Source organism: Schistocerca gregaria, chromosome 1 (assembly GCF_023897955.1).
Source record: "Schistocerca gregaria isolate iqSchGreg1 chromosome 1, iqSchGreg1.2, whole genome shotgun sequence".
Taxonomy (NCBI): domain Eukaryota; kingdom Metazoa; phylum Arthropoda; class Insecta; order Orthoptera; family Acrididae; genus Schistocerca; species Schistocerca gregaria.
This window is the reverse complement of record NC_064920.1, coordinates 321301912-321328989: the sequence shown is the minus strand read 5'-3', so window position 1 is coordinate 321328989 and position 27078 is coordinate 321301912. Positions and strand designations below refer to the sequence as shown.

Genomic DNA, 27078 nt, shown 5'->3' with positions numbered 1-27078 from the left:
TTAGCCTAGCTTCCTGTATAATGTGACCACCATGGATCTGATACCTAGGACAAAGTTCTGAAGAATACCACTCCCCTTTCCCACACTGTAGCTGAAAAACAGCTTCATGGTACTTGATCCTACAAAGAAAAGTCACACTAACTTTTGCTCTCTTTTACTACAAAATGAGCATTTTACTCTTAGATATACAATATATTTCGTACATATACATACACACTATTGTAACATTTACGGGCATCTGAAGACTCTGATAGTGAACATTAATAGCTTTACCTAGTTGAGGGAATAGATTTGTGATGTAACTTACATACTTATTTTTATTTTAACAACAGTCAATGATTACAGTACTCCCTTAAAATAAAAATTATATGTTGTCTCTCCCCAAATACAAAAAAAATATATTAATACATTTACCTTATTCACATTCTGAGTACTTGTCATCATTAACGGACGACCGTAATGAACATCAAGAGCACGTAGAATATCAACAAAGACTCGTCGAACATGTGGAAAATAAGAAGACATTCCTATTGTTCGAGCAGTATCCTCAGTTAGCATCTGTAATAAGGAGAAACAGCATAATTACTATCATTACATCAAAGTATGGGTTAAAATACAAATTACAGGGTAAACAGTTTTCCACAAATGAAGCAGATTATTAATTTTAGCCATAAACAGAACGAAAGCAATCTCAGCAGTTGAAGAATATGACTTTACTTTCTTAAAATTTGATATTCACTGAGATAAAAAGAGGCACATTACCTTGTTCAGATACGTTTTTTTGACACGAAGTGTGTTTCCAGATGGTAGGACTCCCATAGTACGGGGCATTGGTGGTTCACCTTCTTTTTGTTCTAAGCTGTCCGCAACAACCAAGAATGCTCTAAGGCCAATACTCATTCTTTCTGGTGTCAAAATAATTTTGATTGGTCTGCCAACTGAGAGTAAGTCAAAGACTATTTCCCTCATTGCAAAATCCAAACGTTCCTTAAATGGTAGAAATAAGCCAACAAAATTAATTGAAAAGTATAAAAACATATGGAAACTATAAGTAATAATTCTTAATTTTCTACTTTTTACCTGTGCTATGAACTGTATAATTTTTACAAAAATATTTAGTGGAGTGTCTCGTGGAACAACAGCTTTTGATCCCTTTGGAAACAGAGAATTAACTATACTCTGAAGACGGGACTGTGTGGCTGAGTTGCTTTCACATTTTATTCTAATCATGTACACCCATAGTAGTCGGTACAGTGATTCTGAAACAAACATTCTGTTCCTTTACATCCTTCATTGTTAGTTTTACGTCATGTCACCATGCACAGATGAGAGAAAGGCAAGTGGGAGGGTTGGAAGAACTGTTCGCATGAAAAAAATGAGAAAAAAATTAACTGAAAAGAGATTTTCTGCTTATTACACATAAATGAAAGCCCACTTCTGAGACTTCCAGTTCCTTCATCAAACAAAATATAGAAACTGATCAATAACAGAACAATAAAAAGTATGAAATGTGCAATAGGTCACAGCCTAGTCCCCTGGAGATCCCTATTACAACACTTACTAGTTCTCTCAAACAGTTTCCCAACCTCATAAAGTGCTAAGATCATTCACTCACATAAGTTAAATGAATTTTACATGTAACTTTTCACACTGATATGATCATCATAAACCATTCTACAAAAATGAAAGCACACAGCAAATGAATTCATAGTATTAACAAACATTACACTGTAACAGAATATGCTTTGCAACAAGGCAGTAGGGAGGCTGTTGCTTAATACATTTCTAAATTTGCTTGGTTTTTCACACCTTGTCCTATTTTTGTGGAATATGGTCATAACTGACTTAAGTTTGACAAGTTATTCATTTTCTGCACAGTAGATGGCCAGTTTCATTTTCTCAACAACATTCATTCACAGATACCATTACTGCATAAGCAATATAAGTGGAAACTACGTGTACATCGTGCAACGTCATGTTAAAATTAAAAGTGTCAAAATTCAAAATAGTTTTATACACTCTGTTTTATTTTCCTCTCCTACTCTACAAAGTGGTTTCGAACTCTAAGAACTTTCAAAGCTTGTTCAGTGTTGAAATCCAAGTTGTTTTAACCATGTTAAGATGCAATTTTCAATAGTTTGTTGGCACATTATCATATTTGAGAAGAAGCTGAACACACTTTCTGTATTATATGGCATTGAAGATTAGTCAACTTATCTCAGGATGATAGTGTTTCTAGATGATAGGTCTCAATACCCTTTGTATAGAATGTTGAGGACCATTTTGGAGTACAGCTTGAGCAGTGAAGGATTTGTCATAATGATCTTGTTCCATGGCCAACTAGTTCACAAGAAATGATGCCAGACATTAATTAATGAGAACTTTCATGATTGCTGGCATATGCACCAGGCTTCTGGGATGCTAGAGTGCAACAGTCCACAATACTTTGCTGTCTTGTATGCCACGATATACAGTTTCTAAAAGTTATTGAATGGAGCTATTATCTACTACTATCACACATGTGATACAGCAACACAAATGACTTACAAATACAAACTTGGGAGTAGCTGTGACCATCTCTGATGGGTATGTTAAATTGTTACAAACAAGCATGACTTAATTAACTAACTTAATCCAGTATCTATACAACAATAATTATCATGAATGCTACAAAAAGTAATGGAACAGATTAGCCTCGTAATATTTGTAAACTTACCAAGGGCAACTCTACACATCTTGGGATCACGATTTTTCAAATGAGACAGGCACATGGCTAAAAAATAATGCCAGTTTTGAAGAAAAAATATCTTCTGACTGACACACAGCAAACATGTAACCAATGGGAAAATAGCTAAACGGTGTTTTGATTTTGTGCACATGTCAAGAGTCTGGGAATAAAGCATTTCAACAAAATTCTTCAGGCATGGAACATTAACTTCATTTTTTACTGTCTGAAAAAATTAAAACAATATGTGAATATTAGAAAAATGTTGAAAAGGTAACAAAGCACATTCACACAGAAAAAAGAACATCGTACACTAAATTTAGCGATATCATAAATACCAGAATTAACATCTTGTTTACGTTAAGTTGCCCAACAGCCAAACCATTGTGTGGAAAACATCTTTACTGACACAAAGAAGGAAAGGACACTGATGGTAAGAGCAAATGAAAAGTCAGATAAGGACTAATGGAAAAGAGAATAGCAGCTTTCTTAGAATCTATGTGTAAAAGATGTGTCTAATACAGTTATGTGCTGTGGAGACATATCTGTTTGTACAATGGTGTGATGAAAAAGGGAGGGGGCAGTAAAAGTTGTAAAAAGGAGCTGTTTATGAAATTCAGTTAATACTATTTTTACAAAAGTTTCACAGGTTAAGATAACTTGCCGCTTCCTACGTGCAAACACACTTCCTAAATTAAATAATTATAATTATCATCTGAAACACAACTGAGGCTATTCATTTATGTCAGGCATTTTAAGCTTGCAGACTGTTGAACAACAATGGTGACAAACGGCTTAAGCATGTCGTATCAGAATGAATTTCTCTCTCTGAGATATGGTATATATATCATAACACATCATTTGCTTTGAACTTGCTAAATAGGGTCTTCAAAACTAAGCTTGTGTCTGATGTGGCAAATGTATAATCAATGTGTATTACTAGTACTGCCTTACACTACTCAGACATGAACTCTTAATGTTAAAATCATTCAAAAAATAAGTTTTGTTCAGAGTGTTACTGATAGATTCATTCAGAAATAGTAAAACAAATGAATGGATCAGGGAAGAAATTATCATGAGAGAAGTAATTAGAATTGCAGTGAAAATTAAATGAATACAGATAGTACATGATCCAGGTAAATCGCTGACAGATGGACCAATGAAATTCTGTATTAGATCCAATTAGATAAGAAAATACTGAGGTGATGACATAACACAAGGTGGGTGGATGGGATAAGAAAACCTGGGGATGCATACAGTTGAAACTATAATGCATGCAAAGGTCTTTATGCAGCTACACCACACCTCTATTTAAACATAAGACGGGCCAGGATAGCAAAATTGCTATTTTCTTGTACGACAAGATGAACATGTGTGGACATTACATACAGCAGACTGAGGTATTAAAATTTCCATTAGAATGAACAGATTAATATACAATTACTTACAACAAAATTAAACAGTTCTACCAATGCCCCACCTTTATCCTTTCATGTATTTTTTTCTGTTTTGCTTTTAGATGTGAACTTTCAACATTTTACTATTCCAAAATAACAGAGAATTATTAACTGCTAAATCCTTTTGTTGATTGTGCAACCCCCCTCCCCCTTCAAATAATAATAATAATAATAATAATAATAATAATAATAATAATAATCACACTTATGAAGCAATTATTAATTCTCCTGGCTAATTACAGGAAATGTGCCGCCAAAATGAAAATGTGTATGTTTGGCAAGTTTTAAACAATACTGAAACATAAAAATAATTTTCAATCAAGATTATTTACTATAGAATTACGTTAAATCCCTTGAAAGTTTAAATCTATAAGATGGATCTCAAATTAATTTTCACTATATAACAATACAGCAAGAAATGGATTTTCATTTGAAGATTTTAAATTTTTAAATGTTACATACAACTAACAATTATATAGACAAGCATGTCCATAAAGGTACAGTTACATAAGTTAAATGTGTCTATTGATGACAAATTTCAGGGTAATAAATATTTGCGGGCAGCAAGTCAAATGAAAGCATATAGTTACCTGAAAGAGAAAAATTCTGAAAAAGACTGAGCTTTTCATTAAGAAAACAAGTCCATATCTCTCCTTGGTTTAAGAGTAATAACTGGTTATCAAAACGGACCCTATAAGGACTTTTTCTTGACAGCCACAGAACTGGGCCATTGATCACCTTGCTACCTTTACCGAAACAAAGTCTACTGCATCATTGTATCCTAGTTTAAAACAAATTAAGTGTCTCAGAAAATGTGTCTTGCTAACAAGGTAACATAAATGTAATAGTTTCCATGGAAATTACAAGAAGTAAATGCCATGTTTGCGAAAGAGGATGATTGCAGCACTGAAACTGTGTGTCACCTTTGACCCTACAAAAGATGCATAATCCTCAACTACCTCAAGATGATTAACTGGAATATAACACCCTCACTGTCTCTCATGTCACATATGACAAAACCAGTGAAATGTGGAGAGACCTCCAGAAAATTCTGGAATTACAGTGACAAAGAGTTACAGATAAGTTATGGCACACTACTCTATGGGTTCAGTAATCACACTGACATTGCTGATACATTTCCATAGGATAGCTGATGTGGTGGAGGATCTGTGGAGGTAGCTTGATCATTGGTTACAGTGATGAAACAAGATATAGAATGAGGCATCAGCTTCAATGAAATTGTCAAAGCAAATATTCAGTGCCATCGTTTCTCAAAAATAAAATGAATAACTAACTAGAAGATATTGTAGTCATCATCTCTCAAAGTGAATATGACAGGTAGCCATAAAGTCTTAATTGTTTCATTAAAAAGGTCACATAATTAATCATTTGTTTGTTTGTACGTGTATGTCTTCATGTCCTGGTACACATTAAAATTCCCATGTCACAGTACCACAGCATGCTGCTAGAGAACCCAAATAAAAATAGTGCAGCCCACAAATATGGCAGAGTATCAAGAGGTAACTCATTTTTGACAGTAGCAGAAATGTTGCAGCTGTGTCAGATTAGATTAGATTCAGTTTTGTGTAGGTTTCTGCCATCCACCGAATCTACACAATATACTCGACCATCCTTCCACAACCCCTGCTCCCAATCCCTTACCTCATGGCTCATATCCCTGTAATAGATCTAGATGTGAGACCTGTCCCATACATCCTCCTACCACCACCTACTCCAGTCCAGTCACTAACATCACCTATCCCATCAAAGGCAGGGCTACCTGTGAAACCAGTCATGTGATTTAAAAGCTAAGCTTCAACCACTGTGCTACATTCTATTTAGGCATGACGACCAACAAGCTGTCTGTCTGCATGAACGTCCACCGACAAACTGTGGCAAAAAAACAAGTGGACCACCCTGCTGCTGAACACACTGCGAAACATGATATCCCTCTTCTCAATGACTGTTTCACAGCCTGTGCCATATGGATCCTTCCCACCAACACCAGCTTTTCTGAATTGTGCAGTTGGGAACTTTCCCTGCAAAACATCCTACGTTCCCCTAACCCTCCTGGCCTCAACCTTCATTAGTCACTGTCCTCACCCATCCAGCCCCCTCCCTGTTCCCATTCCAGCACTACACAGCTGTCATTTCACCACCACACCCAGTCTTTTAATTTCTTTTTATTTATCTCTTTTCCTCTACTTACTCCTTCCCCCCTCTGCACATTCTCCTGCCCTCCACCTAAACTGCAACACTTCACTGTCCACCACTCCCACCATACTATCCCTCCCCCTCCCCGCCCCAGCCTCCTCCTTACTTCCAACCAGTCGTCCCTCCCTTCGTGCACTAGTGTTGTGTGGTTTCAGCTCTCTGAGACTGTAGACGTGTGTACAAGTTGTGTATATTAATGGCTGAAAGCTATAATTGTGTGAATCTTTTTGTTGTGACTATCATGACTCAGCATCTCCGCTATATGGTGAGTAGCAAATTTCCTTCTCTGGTATTGTAATAATACATATAAATACACAACAAAAATTATTAAATTGTAAATTTGTGGTAAGGTCTTTTGGGACCAAATTGCTGAGGTCAACAGCTTACACACTATTTAACCTAACTTTAACTAACTTACGCTAAGGATGACACACACACTCATGCCCCAGGGAGGACTCGAACCTCCAACAGGAGGAGCTGCGCGAACCGTGACAAGGTGCCAAAGACCGCATGGCTACCCTGTGCAGCCAAAAATTATCATCTTATTATCTTAAGCAAAGGCAATAACAACATACACAGATACTTACTGCTGCTACTGGAACTAAAATTTCAACAAAGAGACCAGCCAGAGCATGTTTTATATCCTTGTCTTTGACCTCCAGAAAATATTGAGCACATTCCTGCATGAACTGGAATGAAGCTTCAAATTCTTCTATTGGTACCATCTAATTTTTAAAAGAAATATAATTGATTTATTAACACTCATTACACATATGAAAAAAATAAAGAATTTTAAAAAAGAGAGAGCCATAAGAAAGGAATCCTCGTAACTCATAAAATGATGTTTGAAACATGTTTTGGTAATTACAGTGAATTTCTGTTGAATATTATTCACAGGACTGCAGAAAATGCAATACCTTTACTCTGAAGAACTTCATGCCCATCAGAAGAGAGATAATGCTCTGAGCAGTATTTGGGTTTGGTTCTTTGCTCTTCAGTTCCTTCAACTCAGCCATGAATCTCTTCCTCACTGACATAAACCTAGACTGTGCCAAGGCTCCTATTACTTCAGCATAGAGATCTGCTATTATGTGGATATTTGCAGCATTTGGACCTGTCTGTATACTGAAAATTAATATACAGTGCATTAGTAACAGACTACAAACATAACAACATACAATAAGCTATTCCACCCCAGATAATACATTGTCAGGCTACAAACATTAGTTTATCATGCCTATTGTACACAAAAACCAACACTGGTAATACTATCATTATGTTTTATTCCAACAAATTAATGTAATGTAAATCCATTTTATTTTGCAATGTTTTAGAACAATATTATTAGCAATAGGACACAAAGAAAGCACCCAACGAACACAAGTGTGAATGGGAAAGACTGGTTAAAAAAATCAAAAAGAAACTTCAGAAAACAATATGTTTCTGGCAAGTAATGTATTTCCTCAAGAAATTATATGACATGGTGACACTATATAAGCAATAAGACTGAGTGCTACAAATAGTGCTTTTAAGAACTACCTATGGCAGTTAAAGATGACATTGCTTTAAGTTTAAATATTGTTCATCTGAAACACGCTACTAAAAGTAAATTTGAACTTGGACCTACACACAACTAAAAATGTCCGAACATATTCTCGAACTTTGTTTATGTGGCAAAAGCATTTTTCCATACAATGCTTCTACCACTCAAGCACAGACAAAATAGGCAAAGGCCCATCACTTGTTGGTGGCACAATGTTCAAATTCGCTTTTGAAAGTCTCATATTGGTGGAAAAATGATTACAGTTATAATTTGATGAAACATAGCTCTGCCAGATATTATAATGTACTCAGAAAGAACCCACCTCTCGAACCTCATTACCTACAAAATTATCACATTAAGTGAAACTTTGTAGATGCTTTCAGGAGAAGCTGTTGATGTTAGCATTAAAAAATCATGTGGTATTTGTTCTCACTATACATCTCCACTGTATGTTAATAATTACTTCATTATTTGGTTTGAAAATCACAGTGATGCAACAAAATTTGATATTGGAGGGAGTTAAGCCACATCATGTTCCTCTTAAGTTAAATCTGCACAATCAGTGTTTTGACCCCTCTGCTGTGGTATGTCTTCCTGACCTTCTGGTATTCGCAGTTAGGTGAACACTGTAAAAAACAAGTGTTGCTTTTGCTTATAATATGGAGTTTTCTCACACTTTTCCTGAAGAAGTGGGATTATTGCATTGTTGTGCCATAGAGATGGCTTCTGGCAGTTTTCTTTATTCCTCATGGTGTGTGGCAGTGTATTTATTTCCTTTATTATGGCAGGTAGCCACTGAGCTGGAAGCCCATTCATTCTTGGAAATCTCAACCACTCCTCCGACTTTCATTTTACAAATGTTGGTTTCTTTGGCCAGCACATGTTTGTTGCTGAAATCACTGTCTTGGCCACAGTTCTCCATATGTTCAACTAGCACAGATTTCATACTTTGCTTTAACCACATGTGGCATTCATGCTCTTTAATACGTTCTTTTATTGTTATTCCAGTTTCACCTATATTAAATCTGCCACAACCACATGTCGCTTCATAGACTCTCACAGTGTGCAAGGCAATAAGATGCTTCTTTACTGCATCTGAAAAAAATTTTCTTTGTTGTTATGATTGAAGAATGTGTTCTACACAACATTTTTACATAGAATTCTACTGATGTGGTCAGTGACACTAGAAAAAATGATTGAACAGCTGATCCTCACCCTCTTTATCAGGGTAATTAACAACATTTTGTTCAGAAACCCCACTTATGAACAAATCATCACAGCTGTTGCCGTCATTGTCTTCTTTAAGAAATCCAACTCTGATTCCCAACTGTTTTCATTACTGATACAGAAGGCACACAGAGACAGAGTGGTGAGCACTGCTTGCTTTTAGGGCTAGGTGGCAATGCAAAGAGGCATATAAAAACCTGTGCGTTAACAGGCTTTCTATACATTCTGTGGCCTAGAGTGTTGTTGTTGTTGTTGTTGTTGGGATGTTTAAGGGGGACTAAACAGCTAAGGTCATCAGTCCCCCATTCCAAAAAACCAGCGAAACAAAATTTACGGAACAGGTAAAACCCCAAGGGGGGAGGAGACGCCCCTCCCCCCAGTCACTGAAAGAACACCAATGTGTCAGCGAACACTAGAGACAAGAAGAGTACAGACGAACACTGGACAGAAAGAAACGGAAGAAAATAAGAGGGTCGGAGACTGGTTGACTGACCATGGGTACAAAAATTGGGAAAGAGTCAACCATCCGAATACACACATTAAAATCTGGAACCAATGAGACACTCGAGGACAAGATACACAGAAAGGGAAAGGGACAGGTCCCCCCTAAATGGAACCATAAAAAGGACTACCACGGATAAAATTTAAAACGTCGTCAGCCATGGAGGCATCGTCGCATAAAACCAAAGGCAACGTGCCCGGGAGATTAAAAGTCTGCCGGAGGATGCGCAGGCGGGGACACTCCAACAAAATGTGGGCGACCGTCAACCGGGACCCACACTGACACAGGGGGGGATCCTCCTGACGCAAAAGATGTCCGTGCGTCAGGTAGGTATGGCCGATGCGGAGCCGACACAGGATGACAGAGTCCCTGCGAGAAGCCCGCAGGGAGGACTGCCACACATCGGTCGTCTCCTTGACAGCCCGCAGTTTATTCGGAGAAGTCAGGCTACGCCACTCGTCACGCCACATCTGAAGCACCTTACGGCGCAACGCCAGCTGCAAATCACGAGCCGGGAGGCCGATCGCCAAAGTGGGGGCGTCGACCGCCCCTTTGGCCAGCCTGTCGACACATTCATTCCCCGGGATGCCAACGTGACCTGGCGTCCAAACAAAGACCACCGAACGACCAGAGCGGGTAATGGCAAAAACAGACTCCTGAATAAAGGATACCAGAGGACAAGAGGTATAGCAGCGGTCGATAGCCTGGAGGCTGCTCAGGGAGTCACTGCAGATGACGATGGACGTACCTGAGCAGGAACGCATATGCTCAAGAGCGCGCAATATGGCCACCAGCTCTGCAGTAAAAATACTGCAGCCAGCCGGCAAGGAGCGCTGTTCAACATGGGCAGCGTGGGCAAAAGCGTAGGCAGGACGACCATCCACCAGGGAACCATCAGTGTAGACAGGCTCACAGCCTGAAAACGAGGCGACGAGCGCAAGAAAACGGTGACGGAGGGCCACATGCGGAACCGAGTCCTTGGGTTCCCGTGCCAAGTCCAGGCGGACGGACGGACGGGTCATACACCAGGGAGGCGTGGGTGCACAGGCCCGGAAGGGCGGCAGAAGAGGGAACGACCCCAGTTCCGACAGCAGGGACTGGACACGGACAGCAATGGAAAGCCCAGACCTAGGTCGCCGGTCGGGCAGAGGGAGGACCCTGGCAGGGAAAAGCAGGCGATGATTGGGATGGCCCGGTGAGCAATGCACATGGACAGCATAGTCGGCGAGCAGTCGGTGGCGGCGAATCCGCAGCGGGGGAACCCCGGCCTCCACCAGCAGACTATCCACGGGGCTCGTACGGAAAGCACCAGTTGCAAGCCGAACCCCACAGTGGTGTATGGGGTCCAACAACGTCAACACTGAGGGCGATGCAGACCCATAGGCCAGGCTCCCATAATCAAGCCTGGACTGCACAAGGGCTCTGTATAATCGCAACAGCGTGCTACGATCTGCACCCCAAGACGCATGGCTCAGGCAGCGGAGGGCGTTGAGGTGCTGCCAGCACTTTTGCTTCAGCTGAGTAATATGAGGAACCCATGTGAGCCGGGCATCAAAGACGAGTCCTAAGAAGCGGCTAGTGTCCACCACTTCAAGTAGGTGACCGTCGAGGTAAAGTTCCGGATGAGGGTGGACCGTCCGACGCCTGCAGAAGTGCATAACTCGAGTCTTGGCCGCAGAGAACTGAAATCCATGAGTCAGAGCCCATGATGCCGCCTTGATAACGGCTGCTTGCAGCCTGCGTTCGGCGACTCCCGTAGTCGTTGAGCTAAATGAGATGCAGAAGTCGTCGGCATACAAAGAAGGAGACACCGACGACCCCACAGCTGCAGCCAGACCATTAATGGCCACTAGAAATAAGGAAACGCTCAATACCGAGCCCTGCGGGACCCCATTTTCCTGTATATAAGATGAACTAGAGGCGGCACCGACTTGCACCCGGAAAGAGCGGCGCAATAAAAAGTTTTGAAGAAAAGCTGGAAGCTGACCACGAAGACCCCACTCGCGCAACGTAGCAAGGATGTGATGCCTCCATGTTATGTCATATGCCTTCCGCAGATCAAAAAATACAGCAACGAGATGCTGACGGCGGGAAAAGGCCGTACGGATAGCAGATTCCAGCCGCACCAAATTGTCCGCAGCAGACCGGCCCTGACGGAAGCCACCCTGGGATGGAGCGAGGAGACCGCGCGACTCAAGGACCCAACACAAACGCCGCCCCACCATACGTTCGAGCAATTTGCACAAAACGTTGGTTAGTGTAATGGGGCGATAGCCGTCCACCGCCAGAGGGTCCGCACCGGGCTTCAAGATGGGAACGATAACACCCTCTCGCCATTGCGACGGGAACACGCCCTCGCTCCAAATGCGGTTAAAGATGGTGAGGATGTGTCTCTGGCAGTCCCTGGAGAGATGCTTCAGCATCTGCGCGTGGATGCAGTCCGGTCCTGGCGCTGTATCAGGGCAATTGGCGAGGGCAGCGAGGAATTCCCTCTCGCTGAAAGGAGCACTGTATTTTTCAGAACGACGTGTGTGGAACGATAACGGCGTCCGCTCGGCGCGCTCCTTTAGAGAGCGAAAGGCAGGAGGGTAAGTTGCAGTCGCAGAGCTCGTAGCAAAGTGCGTGGCAAGGTGGTCAGCAATGGTGGCGGCGTCCGTGCAGACAGCGCCGTCCAGGGAGATTCCAGGGACACCCATAGGGGTCTGGTATCCATAAATCCGCCGGATGCGGGACCACACGAGCGACGGGGAGACACGGGAGCCCAAGGATGAAATGTACCTCTCCCAGCATTCCTGCTTACGCCGTGCAATAAGACGACGGGCCAAGGCACGGAGCTTCTTAAAGGCGATGAGGGTCTCCAGAGACGGGTGCCGCTTATGACGCTGGAGAGCCCGCCTACGGTCGCGAATAGCCTCAGCAATCTCCGGCGACCACCAGGGGACAGACTTCCTCCGAGGGAGTCCAGAAGAGCGAGGGATGGCAATCTCGGCCGCAGAAATAATTGACGAGGTCAAGACACGGACCACCTCGTCAATGTCACCCTGTGGGAGAGAAGTAATGGTGGCAGCGGAAGTAAAAGCCGGCCAGTCAGCCCTGTTGAGAGCCCAGCGGGGCAGGCGCCCAGAAGAATGACACTGGGGCAGTGACAAATAGATGGGAAAATGGTCACTACCACACAGGTCAGGATGCACTCTCCAGTGAAGGGATGGGAGAAGTCCGGGGCTGCAAAGAGAGAGATCGATGGCCGAGAACGAGCCATGGGCCACACTGAAATGCGTGGGAGCACCGGTGTTCAAGAGGCTAAGGTCGAGCTGAGCCAACACATGCTCCACAGCGCGACCACGGTCATCGGAGACAGTCCCACCCCATAGAGGGTTGTGGGCATTGAAATCGCCCAGAAGCAGCAATGGCGGCGGGAGTTGAGCCAGCAGCGCAGCCAAGACATGTCGGGGGAGTTGCCCATACGGAGGAATGTAAACAGAGCAAACAGTAATAGCCGGCGAGAGCTCAATCCTGACAGCGACTGCCTCTAAAGGCGTCAGAAGGGGTACTGGTGAGCTACAGACAGAGTGGTGAACAAAGAGGCAAACTCCACCTGAAGCTCGTTGACAGTCAGCGCGGTTCTTATAGTATCCCCGATAACCGCGAAGGGCAGGGGTCCGCATTGCTGGAAACCAAGTTTCCTGAAGAGCAATGCACAGAACAGGGGAAACACTCAAAAGCATCCGGAGCACAGGCAGGTGGCGGAAATAACCGCCGCAATTCCACTGGAGAATGGAAGCAGGAAGGGACTGGGAGGGCGTTAAGTCCACTAAGAGACAGACGGCGCCGCAGAGTCAACGGCCGCCACCGAGCGAGAGTCAGCTGTGTCCATAGGAGAGGTCCCCGAGGGTTCCGTGAGGGCGAGATCCGCGGCAGAGGCGAGGATCTCCACCGCATCCCCAGAGCCAGAGCTATTGACAGCAGGCGGTACTGAAACTGCCGGAGCGTCCTTCTTCTTGGACACGTTCCGGTCCTTCTTCTCGCGTCTGTCCTTTGGCTTAGAGGGCTGGGAGAGTTTCTCTAAAGGAGCGTCGGAGGCTGACGACGACGCAGAAGCCCTACGACCAGCAGGTGGATGAACCTTCAGCCACTGGCTGACATCCGGCGGGGTAGCAGAAGAACCGGAAGAAGGGAGGGCCCCGAGGGACCCCTTCCGCGAGAGAGGAGCCGGCAGAGACGACGCCGGCAGAGAAGACGCCGGCAGAGAAGGGGGAGGGGGAGGGGGAGGTATCGAGCCCCCTGGTTTTGGAGCGGATGTCACTCCTGAAGCATGTGCGGGGGGAGTGACAGAAGGGGGTTTGCCCCCAACTGCTAAGGGGGCAACAGAGGAAGGCTTGCCCCCAGACACAAGGGGGGCAGACAGAGATGGACGGCCCCGAGGGCCAACTGAAGGCGGCACAGAGGAGGCGACAACTGCCGCCCGCGAGGGCGACGATAACGTAGCTGCAGCATAAGAAGTTTGAAGAGGGACAGGATGCAACCTTTCAAATTTCAGTTTTGCCTCGCGATAAGTAAGCCGGTCCAGGGTCTTAAATTCCATAATCTTCCGCTCCTTATGAAGAACGGGGCAGTCCAGCGAGCATGGAGAGTGGTGTTCCCCACAGTTGACACAGACAGGCGGAGGCGCACATGGAGAATCGGGATGGGAGGGGCGTCCGCAATCTCGACATGTGGCACTGGACGGGCAACGGGAGGACATATGCCCAAACTTCCAGCACTGGAAGCACCGCATCGGGGGAGGGACGTATGGCTTGACGTCACAACGGTAAACCATTACCTTGACCTTCTCAGGCAATACAGCACCCTCGAAGGCCAAGATAAAGGCACCGGTGGCCACCCTGTTGGTCTTGGGTCCTCTGTGCACACGACGGACAAAATGCACACCACGTCGTTCCAAGTCAGCTCTCAGCTCGTCATCGGACTGTAACAAGAGGTCGCGATGGTAAATAATCCCCTGGACCATATTTAAGCTACTGTGGGGAGTGACGGTAACAGGGACGTCTCCCAGCTTATCACACAAGAGCAACGCCCGTGACTGGGCTGGGGAGGCCGTCTTGAGGAGGATGGACCCATTCCTCATTTTAGACAAACCCGCCACTTCCCCAAACTTATCCTCCAGGTGTTCCACAAAAAACATAGGCTTTGTCGAAAGAAAGGAGTCACCATCACTTCTGCTGCAGACAAGGTATTGTGGTACATAAGGCTCCTGCTTGGCACTAGATCTGCGTCCCTCCCATGGCGCAGCCAACGAGGGGAACGACTGAGGATCATATTGTGCAGCATCGAATTCAATTTTGCCTCGCTTAGAGACGCTGGTGGCAGTGCGACCACCAGCTTGCTGAGATTTATTGCGCTTCATTGCGCCACATCCGCCCAGATGCCACCTACTCCGAACGAGGGCTCTCCCCAAGGGCGCCACCCAGCCAAAGCAACGGGTACCTGGCCGATATCCCATTGCCCGGAGTCCCCGTGCCCCAGACAAGATGGGCACATACTCCTTGGCATGCATGGGGAGGAAACAGCTCTGGCATCTGTAGTGCGATCCCTGCGTGGTCAGGGGGCTACCACCAAGAGGGTACATGACGACCCCACCACAACAGACTGGCTACCGTGCTGGATTTTAGGTGTTGAAAGGGTCCACAATTGCCGTGGGCGCTAAGAAGGGGATTGCGCACAAGACGAGGAGGCAACCCAGAAGACATGGGGTGTAAATCCCTCCACACGACAATAGATAGCATGCAATATGGAGGTGCACGATGGACCAATAGAAAAACACCACGTAAGGCGTCCTTCCCCAAATGGCACGCACTAACAACGGAAATTTTGAAAATGGCAGGTCAAACCCAAGTGGGGACCATCACATAAGGCCGAAACTTTGAAGACTCCTTTTAGTCGCCTCTTACGACAGGCAGGAATACCGCGGGCCTATTCGTACCCCCGAACCCGCAGGGGGGGCCTAGAGTGTTTTCAGATCTTGTACAGACCAACAGATATGCTAAGGAAAGTTCTGGTAGAATGTACATAATTTAGGACCCGAAAGCAAGCAAGCAAACCAGCCAGCCTCCCACCCTCACACACACACACACACACACACACACACACACACACACACACACACTACACTGTGCTGGCTGTGCAGGGACTGACAGATAGACTATAGGATGATAAGTTGTCTCAGGTAGTGGGGGAATGAAGTGGGATGTGGGAGGAGCTGGGGAGAGGTTGTTAGTGGTGCAGAGGAAGGTAGCAGGTGTGCAAGTTAGGAAAGAGAGAGAGAGAGAGAGAGAGAGAGAGAGAGAGAGAGAGAGAGGTGTGTGTGTGTGTGTGTGTGTGTGTGTGTGTGTGTGTGTGGGCGCGCGCGTGTGTTCAATGATGGGGTTAGCAGTGCTCTAACCAAAATTAAATTATACTCATTCTCTCCCAACCTCACTCATGACCAACTACACAATCACACTATCTCGCATCCCTGAAGATAACGCTAAAAAAATGTTCTAACGCTAAAAAAATGTTCTAACACTAATATTTGAAGCTAAATGAACTACACAGTGAAATGTGACTGGCTGATTATTTACAATATATATATATGACCCAGCCACTCACATAACACATTAAAAAACTTGCCCAAGTTTCAAGTGGAGACAATCTTTCGACCTACCCAGAAAATGAGTGAAAGTTTAAGATCGGTGAAAGATGCACAACACCCCTTAGCTACCCCAGGTGTGTATAAAATTCCATATAGCTGTGGCATGGTTTACATTGGAACAACTAAAAGGAGTGTTAATACCAGCGTAACGGAACACAAAAGGAACTGTAAATTGGGACAAATTGACAAATCAGCTGTAGCGGAACACGTTTTCAAAGACGGTGATCACGAAATAAAATTTAGTGAGACAAACATGATAGCTAGGACTTCACATTATTGTACCAACATGTATAGAGAAGCTATAGAAATCTACAAGCACGAAAAAAATTTTAATAAAAAAGAAGAAGGATTTAAACTAGACAAGATATGGCTGTCGACTCTGTACCAACGTAGTGACTATCGATTACCTATAACCGAGAGAAATGGCACTAGCCACAGATAGTTTTAAAGTCAAAAGCACGTGATGAGTGTTGGCGCCATCTATGCGCTCTATATAAGCGGGACCTCCAGTGCCTAGCAGCCAGTCGCCGACCCACCTCAGAAGATGTTGCCCGCAGTAGGCAACGAAACGTCAGGAAGGAGAAGCGGTTTTATATATGGACCACGAAAGTTTTAATTAATGAAGACACCAGCCGTGAAAGCTTACATGTTGTGATTAAAATAAAAGATGTTTTTTGATAAAATACCTACGCAACTGATTACCTCCACAATGGAGGATTCCATGAAATGATATGTGGCTGCGGCAGAGTTTCTATACAGCTGAAATGGGAAGAACAGTGTAAAGTTGCATTTACACTTGTTCGCTTTGAGGCTAGTCACCTTGAGGCTGTAGCTTGACCCACACAGAAGTAGAGGCAGATGTGTAGGTATTTGCTTCTTCATTAACATGTGCATATGAGTGATTCCATTTACATCTCCTGCGTTCACACTGGGCACTTCTACTTCCATGTGGAAAAAGTTACAACCGCACAGCAATGAGCCGAAAGCCGTACAGGTGTATGTCCTATTAGTTACAGAGAACATTAAAAAGATGCATGTTTTCCATTTATTTTGAAAATTTCTATTAAGAATGATAAACCATTTTATTCAACAATGATCTCAGAGTTTACACCAAGCGGAGATAAAATCTCGTTACTTAGGAGTGCCATATTTTGAAAATCACTAAGAAGCAGTCATGCTGAAATCTCTCTTCACCCTCCAAGATCATTTTATACTCTTCATCTTTCACTGAGAAAGTGATTAGGAATGGATGAGTGCTAATTTTTTGTGATGCCGTGATTATTATTGACAGGACTTTTCGACTAAAGAGATCTGTATTCGAAAGAGAAGCTATCACAATTTTTGTTGGCAAAAATGCAAAAGATCTGGAATCATTCACCCTTACATTTTTCCCAAATTATCTCATTCAAGTATGCATTTGTCACTTCCTGCAGTCTAAGAAAGTTCAATTTTTGCATTAAAGAATGTCCCAGTAGACAAATCTATGAGCCTAAAGGAGAATTTGGATTATTATTTATTATCATAGGGCTTTTAGTGTCGGGAGTCTCTGAAAAGATACTCGGCTTGCCTTCGATGCAGCTCTTTTCATTTACGTAGAAGGGCTAAATCTTTAAGGGAATTGGAATCTGGTTTATCATTCTTAATAGAAATTTTCAAAATAAATGGAAAACATGTGAAAGAAAGATATTGGAAAGGAGTTGGCTGTGGCGGAACAACCCTCACAGTTTTGTAAATTGAAAATGGGCAACCACAGAAAATCATTTTTAAGGTTGCCGGCAGATGGATTACTGTCCCAGTTGTTGGAGAATTTGTAAAAACTAGTAGTTAAAAGTTTTGTTTTAAAATAAAATGGAATACATCATAGCAACAGATCAAATTCTGAAATTGCTGTGTATGTCTTCGACAGTGCAGGTTTACACATTTGATAGTGCATGAACCTATGCATATTTTTAGATTTAATTGTGCATAGAATTACTGTCTTCAATCATTACAGTATTATAAGGGCGTAAATAGATTTTGGACGGAAGGGGGAGGAGGGATGCAGGATGCTGTCAACTGGGATAATTTCAAGCAGCCTGCTGAAAAAAATCTTTTAGAAAGTAATGAATTATAGAATGTGCTGTCACATCACATACCCCTTCCACTCTCCAGTCACCACTCCCCATCGTTTTGCAGCGGAAATGGTTTTTTATAATTGAGTACCATCTGGGTGACCAGATTGGGCGATATTTTGTCTTTTGGGCAACATTAAGCAACTTTTCAAAGATGTAACCATCGACATTTGGGGACATGTTTGTTGAGCAACACAATTTTTGGATGATACAGACAAATTAGCCAATCACATGGTTAAATAAAAGTCGCATTACAGCCTACTATGGACCATTCTATGTTTATTAAATCACAGTGTATTTTTATGCAATAATTTTAATTTAATGTTATTTGTAATGGTATTTACTGCTCCAATGGCTTGTGAAATACTGAAATATTGCAACCCCAAAGTTGTACCAGACTCCAAATAATGCCTCAAATGCTAACTAACATTGAACTGCTATACACAGAGGTGACAGAAGTAGTTGGATAGTGATAGGCACATAAACAGATCATGGTAGAATCACATACCCAAGGTGTAAAATGGCAGCGCACTGGCAGAGCAATCATTTGTTCTCAAGTGATTCATGATTATGGCTGCATGATGGAAATTAACATACTTTAAATGCGGAATGGTAGTTTGATCTAGACATATGGGACATTTTAATTCAGAAATTGTTAGGAAATTCAGTATTCTGAGATCCACTGTATCAAGAGTGTGCTCGGAATACCAAATTTCAGACATTATCTCTCACTACAGACAAAGCATTGGCCAACGGCCTTCACTTCACAACCGAGAGCAGTGTCATTTGCAGAGAGTTTCCATGCTAACAGACAAGCGACACTGTGTGAAATAACCACAGAAATCAATGTGGGATGTTTGATAAATGTAACCGTTAGGATAGTGTGGCAAAATCTAGCTTTAACAGACTATGGCAGCAGACAACCTAGGCGAGTGCCTTTGCTAACAGCACAATATCGCCTGCTGATCCTATCCTGGACTTGTGACTACATCAGTTGAACACTCGATGACTGGAAAACCATGATCCAGTGAAAAGAGTTCCAATTTCAGTTAGTAATAGCTGATGGTAGAGTTTGAGTGTGATGCAGACCCCCATGAAGCCACGGCCCCAAGTTGGCAATAAGGCACTGTGCAAGCTGATGGTGGCTCCATAATGGTGTGGGCTGTGTTTACATGGAATAGACTGGGACCTCTGCTCCAACGGAACCATTCATTGACTGTAAATGGTTATATTCAGCTGCTTTGAGACCCACTGCAGCCAATCATGGACTTCAAGTTCCCAAACAAGAATGGAATTCTCATGGATGTCAATGCACCATGTCACTGGGCCTCAATTGTTTGCAATTGGTCTGAAGAACATTCTGGACAATTCAAGAGAATAGTTTGGCCACCAATCAAACATTTATGAGACTTAATCAAGAGGTCAGTCCATGCATAAAATCCTGCACTGGCAATACTTCTGCAATTATGGGCAGCTGTAGGGGAACCACAGCTCAGTATCTCCGCATGGAACTTCCAATGACTTGGTGACTCCATGCCAAGTCAAGTTTCTGCACTACACTGGACAATAGGTGGTCCAATAGGATATTAGGAGGTATACCACAACTTTTGTCACCTCAGTGCAGATAGATAATTAGGCTATTACACTATTGTATACATATTTTTAACTTACCATAATGTTAGCAGATAAATCATAATCAGTTTTCCTCCTCTTTCTTATTATGAACTTATTCATTATTAGAAACTATCACAACAGCACACAGAACAAAAATAGCAAAACAGTAGCAATTACAAGACAGAATTCAACAGATTAACAAAACACCAACTGAGTTCAAACACGGCCAACAACTGCTCTTGCCTAAAATACGTGTGGATGATAGCGTACAGTGATATGGACGTGTAGGGAGTTTTAATGTATCATTGGCCTTGCTGAGTATTGAGTCCAGACACCCTGTACCCCCTCTTGCACTACATCCTTGAGTAACACGATATTTTTTGTGAAATGACATGTCCAACCTCCAGGCTTCCATGAAGACAAAAGATGTTTGTGACATTTAGTACTATGCAAGTGTAATGACATATGACTGTGGGTGATATTATGATGATACGTGCAGATCAAAGTAAGTCTTGAACCACATCTACAAGGTGTCTCCACCTGCTGAGTGGAGATGCTTGTTCCTTGGTGTCATGCTTTGAAGGCATTTAGAACAAGGACAAAAAGAAAGAAAGGTCAGGGCTACAATGGATGCCATGATGAATGACTGTTGAACTGGTTTATGTAGAGAAAATTTATTGGCTTGATCTTGTCCAAACAACATCAGTTTAAAGCGATATGTCAACTTGCTTTATATAGAAGATTATTTTGTAAGAGAAAGTGTGAATACAGAGGGTTTAAAGGATAGTCATTTACGATATTCAAGTACCTTGAAAGACAGTTAACACTGTCTTTCAGCACCATCCATGCACAAAGAGGTGAAATCCAGTAAAGACTGATGTAACACAGTTAGAGGGAACTGCCTAGCAGTGCTACCTCAGCTAACACCAAGAAAGATGACCAACAGAAATTTACTAAATAAATCTACTAACACTGAACATCAAAGGTTTACAGATCACACACAGTGAAAGCATAATGAAAACCATCGACGTTGCATTTCATACAACATGTGGTTTAAAAACTGTGTGAAACCTGCAGTAGCAGAGCATCAGGGGAAACGCAACCAAAACACTGATTTCAACAATGTATGTATGCTGGTAAGGACACCAAAATTTATAGAAGGAAAGTCTGCTTTGAGATTTCCAAGAATGAATGTAACATCATTAGAGAAGGTGACTATATGCTTCCCCTTCGTGGCTTCCCACCATCAATGAAATAAATACAAAGGCACATTTTGTGAGGAATACAAATAACAACTAATAAGCCACCTCTATGGCAGGATGATAATATTTTGATAAGCATTCCTCCTCTCTTGCTCTGCTTGTTTCACTTTCTATCCAATGATGGCGGCCCACAATTTGTAGTTAAAAGAATTTTATCCACTAATTCCACTACTGCAGAATAATTGCAGCAAAATTCCCTTTTATAAATTAACAAGACATTGATTTTTGACAGTGTGCAGCTAAACGTGAACACCAGGAGATGTTAGCAGGAGTGGGAGGGTGGGTGGGGGTCGAAAAGTTGATTTTGTAGAAGAAACTGAAAAAGAATATTATGTGGCCTAAGGTCCTGTATGATTTTACTTTCAATGACAATGGTCATGAAATCCTACAGACTTACATGAACTCTGGCCATTGTTAGTGATTTAACTGCATATAAAAGTGTCAAATGAGAGAAAGAAGGAAACAACATTACTAAACTTGGTTTGCAGGTAGCAATCCATCGCAAACCATCCTAGCTGTTACTATATCGTGTACATCTCAGAGATTAAATATACCTTAGTGTGAAAATTGCTTGTGGTCATCTATGTAGGTTGCAACAATGTTTCTTTGTAAGAGTGGATTGGGCGTCAGAGAGCTACTGCTCATTACTACATGTGGTGATATGGTTTGGCATTGTTGGTAATTTGATAGTGCTGTAAAAAGAGCTTCCTTACTTTAACTGACAAATGTCAAAGTGTATATGCTAGGTATCCATTCTTTTGTGTCTGTGTTTCAAAATAAAAGCTGCAACATGTTTTCATTTCAGGAAGTGAATTTTGTTAGGTTTTAACTTCATCATCTTTTCCACAAAAATGATTTTTTCCACAGGTTTTTCTATTACTAATGCAAATGAAATGGAGAATGAATGTTGCAGCAAAACAGTACTATCTCAATGTAAAAGAAATGAGACTGTTAACATTACTAAAGAACTGTGTATTGAGGCATATTAGTAAGTATCTGCTTTTCCACTTCCGACTGCATCTAATATTTTGGTAAGTTTCATCAAAATCAATCAACTCATTGTTAGTGGACAAGCAGTTTACATACAATATGGAGCAATGAAAGTGGTGACAGAGGGGTAGGTCAGTTCTCTCATCCCCCATCTTCCCTTTGTTTCTCCTTAGAAACAAAGGGAAGATGAGGGATGAGAGAACTGACCTACCCCTCTGTCACCACTTTCATTGCTCGCTAGTGTATGTAAATGAGAAGCCTTCATAAGTGAGAAAGTCTACACTGTTACCACAATATCATTGCTGCCATAGATGCTGTCTACACAGCATTTTAAGAAGCAACAATTACCAAATACCTGTCATCAACAGTGTTTATATGGCAACATTGCACTTAATTCTTGATACTATCAGCATGCTATCACAATAGCTTGTCTGGTTCAGCTGAATACATGCAGTCCATCCAACTAGTGATGACTGAGATGCAGGTCAAGAACACTAGTGGGGAAAGCATGTGAAAAAATGGGAAGGGGTAATTTTCTACGAGGTTCGTCCAGTAAGTAAATTCCCCAGTTTAATTTCTTTGCAAAAGGAACTTTGCCCTTGATATTTGAGTACTGGCAAGACTGATTAGTATGTGCTGACAATGCTCACACCAACTTACCATGCATACTGCAGTATCTTGCTGGTATGCTAATAACTAGCATGGAGTTACCACTACAAAATGTGTGCGCTTGTGAACAGAACTCTGTCATTAAATTTTTTGCAGCAAAATGAGTATCCACTGATGGTATTCATTGAGAGTTAACCTCTATCCGATGTGTACAATTTGTGGAAGGGCATGATGATGTAAATGATGGCCAGCACACAGGAATGCCTACTACAGAAACATATGATGATCCATTATTGCAACTTGCAGTATTTTGGAGAAAGATTGTAATCTTAGCATTGACAACATCCTAATTCGGATACCTTCTGGGGCTGCAATTGGATGCTCGGACATTGCAAAGATTCTCACAGACCATCTCAATTACTGCAAAGTTTGTGGAAGATGGGTGACACATTTGCTGAGTGACATCCACAAGCAGCAATAGATGGACTTGGCCAGAATGTTTCTAGAAATACATCAGTGAGAGGGAGATCTACTCTTGAAATGGCTTGTCACTGGGCATGAGACCCGTGTGCATCACTTCACTTCTTAGCAAAATGTCAGGGCATGGTGTGGAAGAAACCTGGCGAATGTGCCCCGAAAAAAGCTAAGGTCACACATTTGGCAGGGAAAAGTATGTCAATCATATTGAGATAGTCAGGGGTTTTTGTCCATTCACTATCTGCCTCGCAACACTACAATTAATGCAGAGAGGTACTCTAATGACTTGAGTAATCTATGAGATGCCATCAAAAGAAAATGTTCTGAACTTTTGTCTCACAAAGTTCTCTTCCTTCATGACAATGATCTACCTCATACAGCTTGAATGACCCAGGTAGAGCTTGGAAGATTTATATGGGAAGTGGTCCCTCATCGTCCATATTCACCAGGTCTTACCCTAACTGATTTTCATATGTTTCCCCAACTCAAAGATCACCTTGGAGGTAAGCACTTCAACATTGACCAAGAAGTTATATCATAGTGAACAGCTGGTCACATGCACAGGAGCTAACCCGCTACAAAACAGATTTGGAATAACTTTTGTTAATGCTTGCCAAATTTAATGATTCTAGATCAACAGGAAGTATGCCGTATGTTTTAATGTGTGAGTTTGCAAGTATTAAAATGCAGCCACAAAGGAATAAGCAGAAATTTTCATAGCATTTAAGAGGTAGCGATACAAATTTTTGTGTGTTGAAGAGAAGTCTATAGATGTTAAGGTCATTTCAGCAATATTATTAACAATCAACAAGAAAAACAACAAGGAAGATACATTATTTAATTGGATAGATAAAAAATCTACTCACCAAGCAGTCGCAGTACACACACATAAAAAACTGTTGTGATTGGTAAGCTTTTGGAGCCAGTGACTCCTTCTTCAAGCAGGAGGGTTGAAGGGGAAGGAAGAAGGGTGAAGGAAAAGGTCTGCAGAGATCTCGGAAAAGGGATATATTTTGGGAAAGTCACCCAGAAACACAGGTCAGCGGAGACTTACTGTATGGGATGAGAAGGAAAGACACATTGTTGGGGACTGCATTTGACTGCATTTGAAAACGTGAGAGCTTAAAGGTGGAAGACAAGGTAATATGCAAGACAGAGATTACTACTAAAACATTGTGCACGAGTTAATAAGAGTGAGTAAGATAAGTGCACTGTACATAACGGGTGTGAGAGGAGGTGCTGAAAAATAGATGAGAAAGACAATGAAAGATGTGGAAAACTACAATGGAGTGAAGCAAAGGGTAGTTACAGTGAAGGAAAGCTGAGACGGAAGAAAGTAATGTAAATTAAGGACAGGTGCTTGTCAATAACCAAGGATATGTTGTAGTGGTAGTTACCACTTGCAGAGTTCTGAGAAACTGGTGTCTAGGGGAAGAATCCAGATGGTGCATGTGGTGAAACAGGCGCCAAGCTCACGAATGTCATGTTTTAGAACATGCTCTGAAACAAGATATTGGAAGTTGCCAGTATATACCCTCTCCTATGCCCATTCATCCTAATTGATAATTTGGTGGTAGTCATGCCAATGTAGAAGGCTGACAGTGTTTACACAATAGCTGGTACATGACATGTGTCGGTTCGTAGGTGGCTCTCCCTTTGATAGTATATGTTTTGCCAGTTACATGGCTATTATACGTGGTGATAGAAGGGTGCAAAGGACAAGTCTTGCAGCGGGGACAGGCACAGTGGTAGGAGCTATAGGGTAGGGAGATGAGTGCAGAAGGAAAATAGGGTCTGACAAGAGTATTGTAAAGATTGGGAGGGTGATGGAAAGTGATTCTACGTGTGGTGGGCAAAATTTCAGATAGAACGGATCTCGTATTGGACATGATTTTAGGAAGTCATGGCCCTGTCAAAGAAGCTGATTAACACATTCCGGGATAATAATGAGTCATCAATGGTGTGCTCCGAAGCTGTTTTGTGGAAGGATCAGCAGTACCAGAATTGGATGTGATGGCGCGGGAAATCTGCTTTTTAACTAGGCTGGTGGGGTAATTACGTGCAGTGAAGCATGAGGTGAGAATGGTGGTATACTGCTGTATAGAGTCTGCATCCAAACAAATGCATTAGCCACGGGAGACAAGGCTGTATGGGAGGGAACGTCTGACATGGAAAGGCTGCCAATTGTCAAAAATGTAACTACTGTTGTTTGCTGGTAGGCTTAATGTGGACGCAAATGTGCAGCTTGCCTTGCGTGAGGACGAGATCAACATCAAGGAAAGTGGCATGGGATTCAGAATAGGACCATGTGAAATTTATATGGGAGAAGGTATTCAGAGATTCCAGGAATTTTAGCAGGTCAGCCTCACCATGAGTCCATATGGTAAAGCTGTTATCAATATATCTAAACCAAACCAGGGGCTGAAGACTTATGCAGCCCAAGGAAGCCCCTTCCAAGTGACCCATGCAAAGATTGGCATAGGAAGGAGCCATTCTGATTCCCATGGCCATACCCCTGATCTGTTTGTATGTCTGCTCCTCAAAGGTGAAGTAGTTGTTGGTAAGTATAAAGTTAATTATGGTGAGTAGGAAGGATGTCATAGGTTTGGAATCAGGTAGGCAATGACTGAGGAAATGTTCAGCAGCAGACAGACTACGTAATGGGGGATGTTGGTATAGAGGGAGCTGGTATCAATGGTGACAGGCAAGGTGTGTAGTGAGTGTGGGACGACCATGAATTATAGACGATCTAGAAAATGGTTGGTATCTTTGATGTAGGAGAGGAGTTTTTGTACTATGGGTTGCAGGCAATGATCAACCAAGGCAGATATACATTCGGTGGGTGCTTTGAAGCCAGCAACTATAGGGCAGCCAGGAGGATTGGGTTTTTGGATCTAAGAAGAAGGTAAAAGGTGGGGTGGGGGGGGGGGGGGAGGAGGGGGGGCAGTGCATGGTATGGGAGGATGAGAAGTTCTACAGATTGAGGTGTTAGTCCTTGTGAGGGGCCGAGGTTAAGAGGGACTGCAGGTCAGTTTGAATCACAGGGATTGATGGCAGATGCCATATGTAGAGTTGTCAGGCAGCTGGCGTAGACCTTCACTAACATACTCCTTTCAGTCAAGTACTACAGTGGTAGATCTTTTGTCTGCTGGGAGGATAATGATGAGTCATCAGCTTTTAGGGAACATAGAGCCTAGAGTTCTGCAGCGGACTGGTTAGGTCACGTTGCAGGGACCTGTGGGAGGGTTGCAAGGCAATGCTGGATGTGAGGAATTCTTGGAAGGCTCATAAGGAATGATGTTGAGGTAAAGGTGGTGAATCAAGTTAGGATCGTGGTCTGAACTGTTCAAGGCAGGGTTCAACATCAGGTTTGCTGTTGGAAAGTGGTATTTCCAATGGATATTATGTGTGGAGGTCCTTCAACAAAGCAGCATGATTAAATGCAGGTTTAGGGCTGAAAGTGAGACCCTTAGATAATACAAATATTTCAGGAGGGGAGAGTGCTTTAGATGAGAGGTTAAGGACACTACTGCTGTGACTGGTTCTTGGGATTATGGGTCATACTTGGTCTGGGACATAGTGGTGAAAGCTGGTGAACGCTGCGGGATGTTAAGGAGGTTGGTCAAGTTCAGTTTGTAGGACAGGAGTGACGATTGATGGTG

The 27078-nt window shown here is 42.7% G+C and overlaps 1 protein-coding gene across 2 annotated transcripts in view; it reads right to left on the bottom strand.

Moving 5' to 3' along the window:
- Positions 1–27078, bottom strand: part of LOC126343774 (protein furry) — a 1073323-nt gene that overhangs the window by 998387 nt on the left and 47858 nt on the right. For both annotated transcript variants that reach the window (XM_050001966.1, XM_050001967.1), the window contains exons 8-13: positions 7314–7521; positions 6984–7121; positions 2717–2951; positions 1081–1259; positions 763–987; positions 415–558 (exon numbers count right to left, since the gene is read on the bottom strand). In XM_050001966.1, coding sequence (XP_049857923.1) covers positions 415–558; positions 763–987; positions 1081–1259; positions 2717–2951; positions 6984–7121; positions 7314–7521 — 1129 coding nt within the window. The remainder of the gene's footprint in view (positions 1–414; positions 559–762; positions 988–1080; positions 1260–2716; positions 2952–6983; positions 7122–7313; positions 7522–27078) is intronic.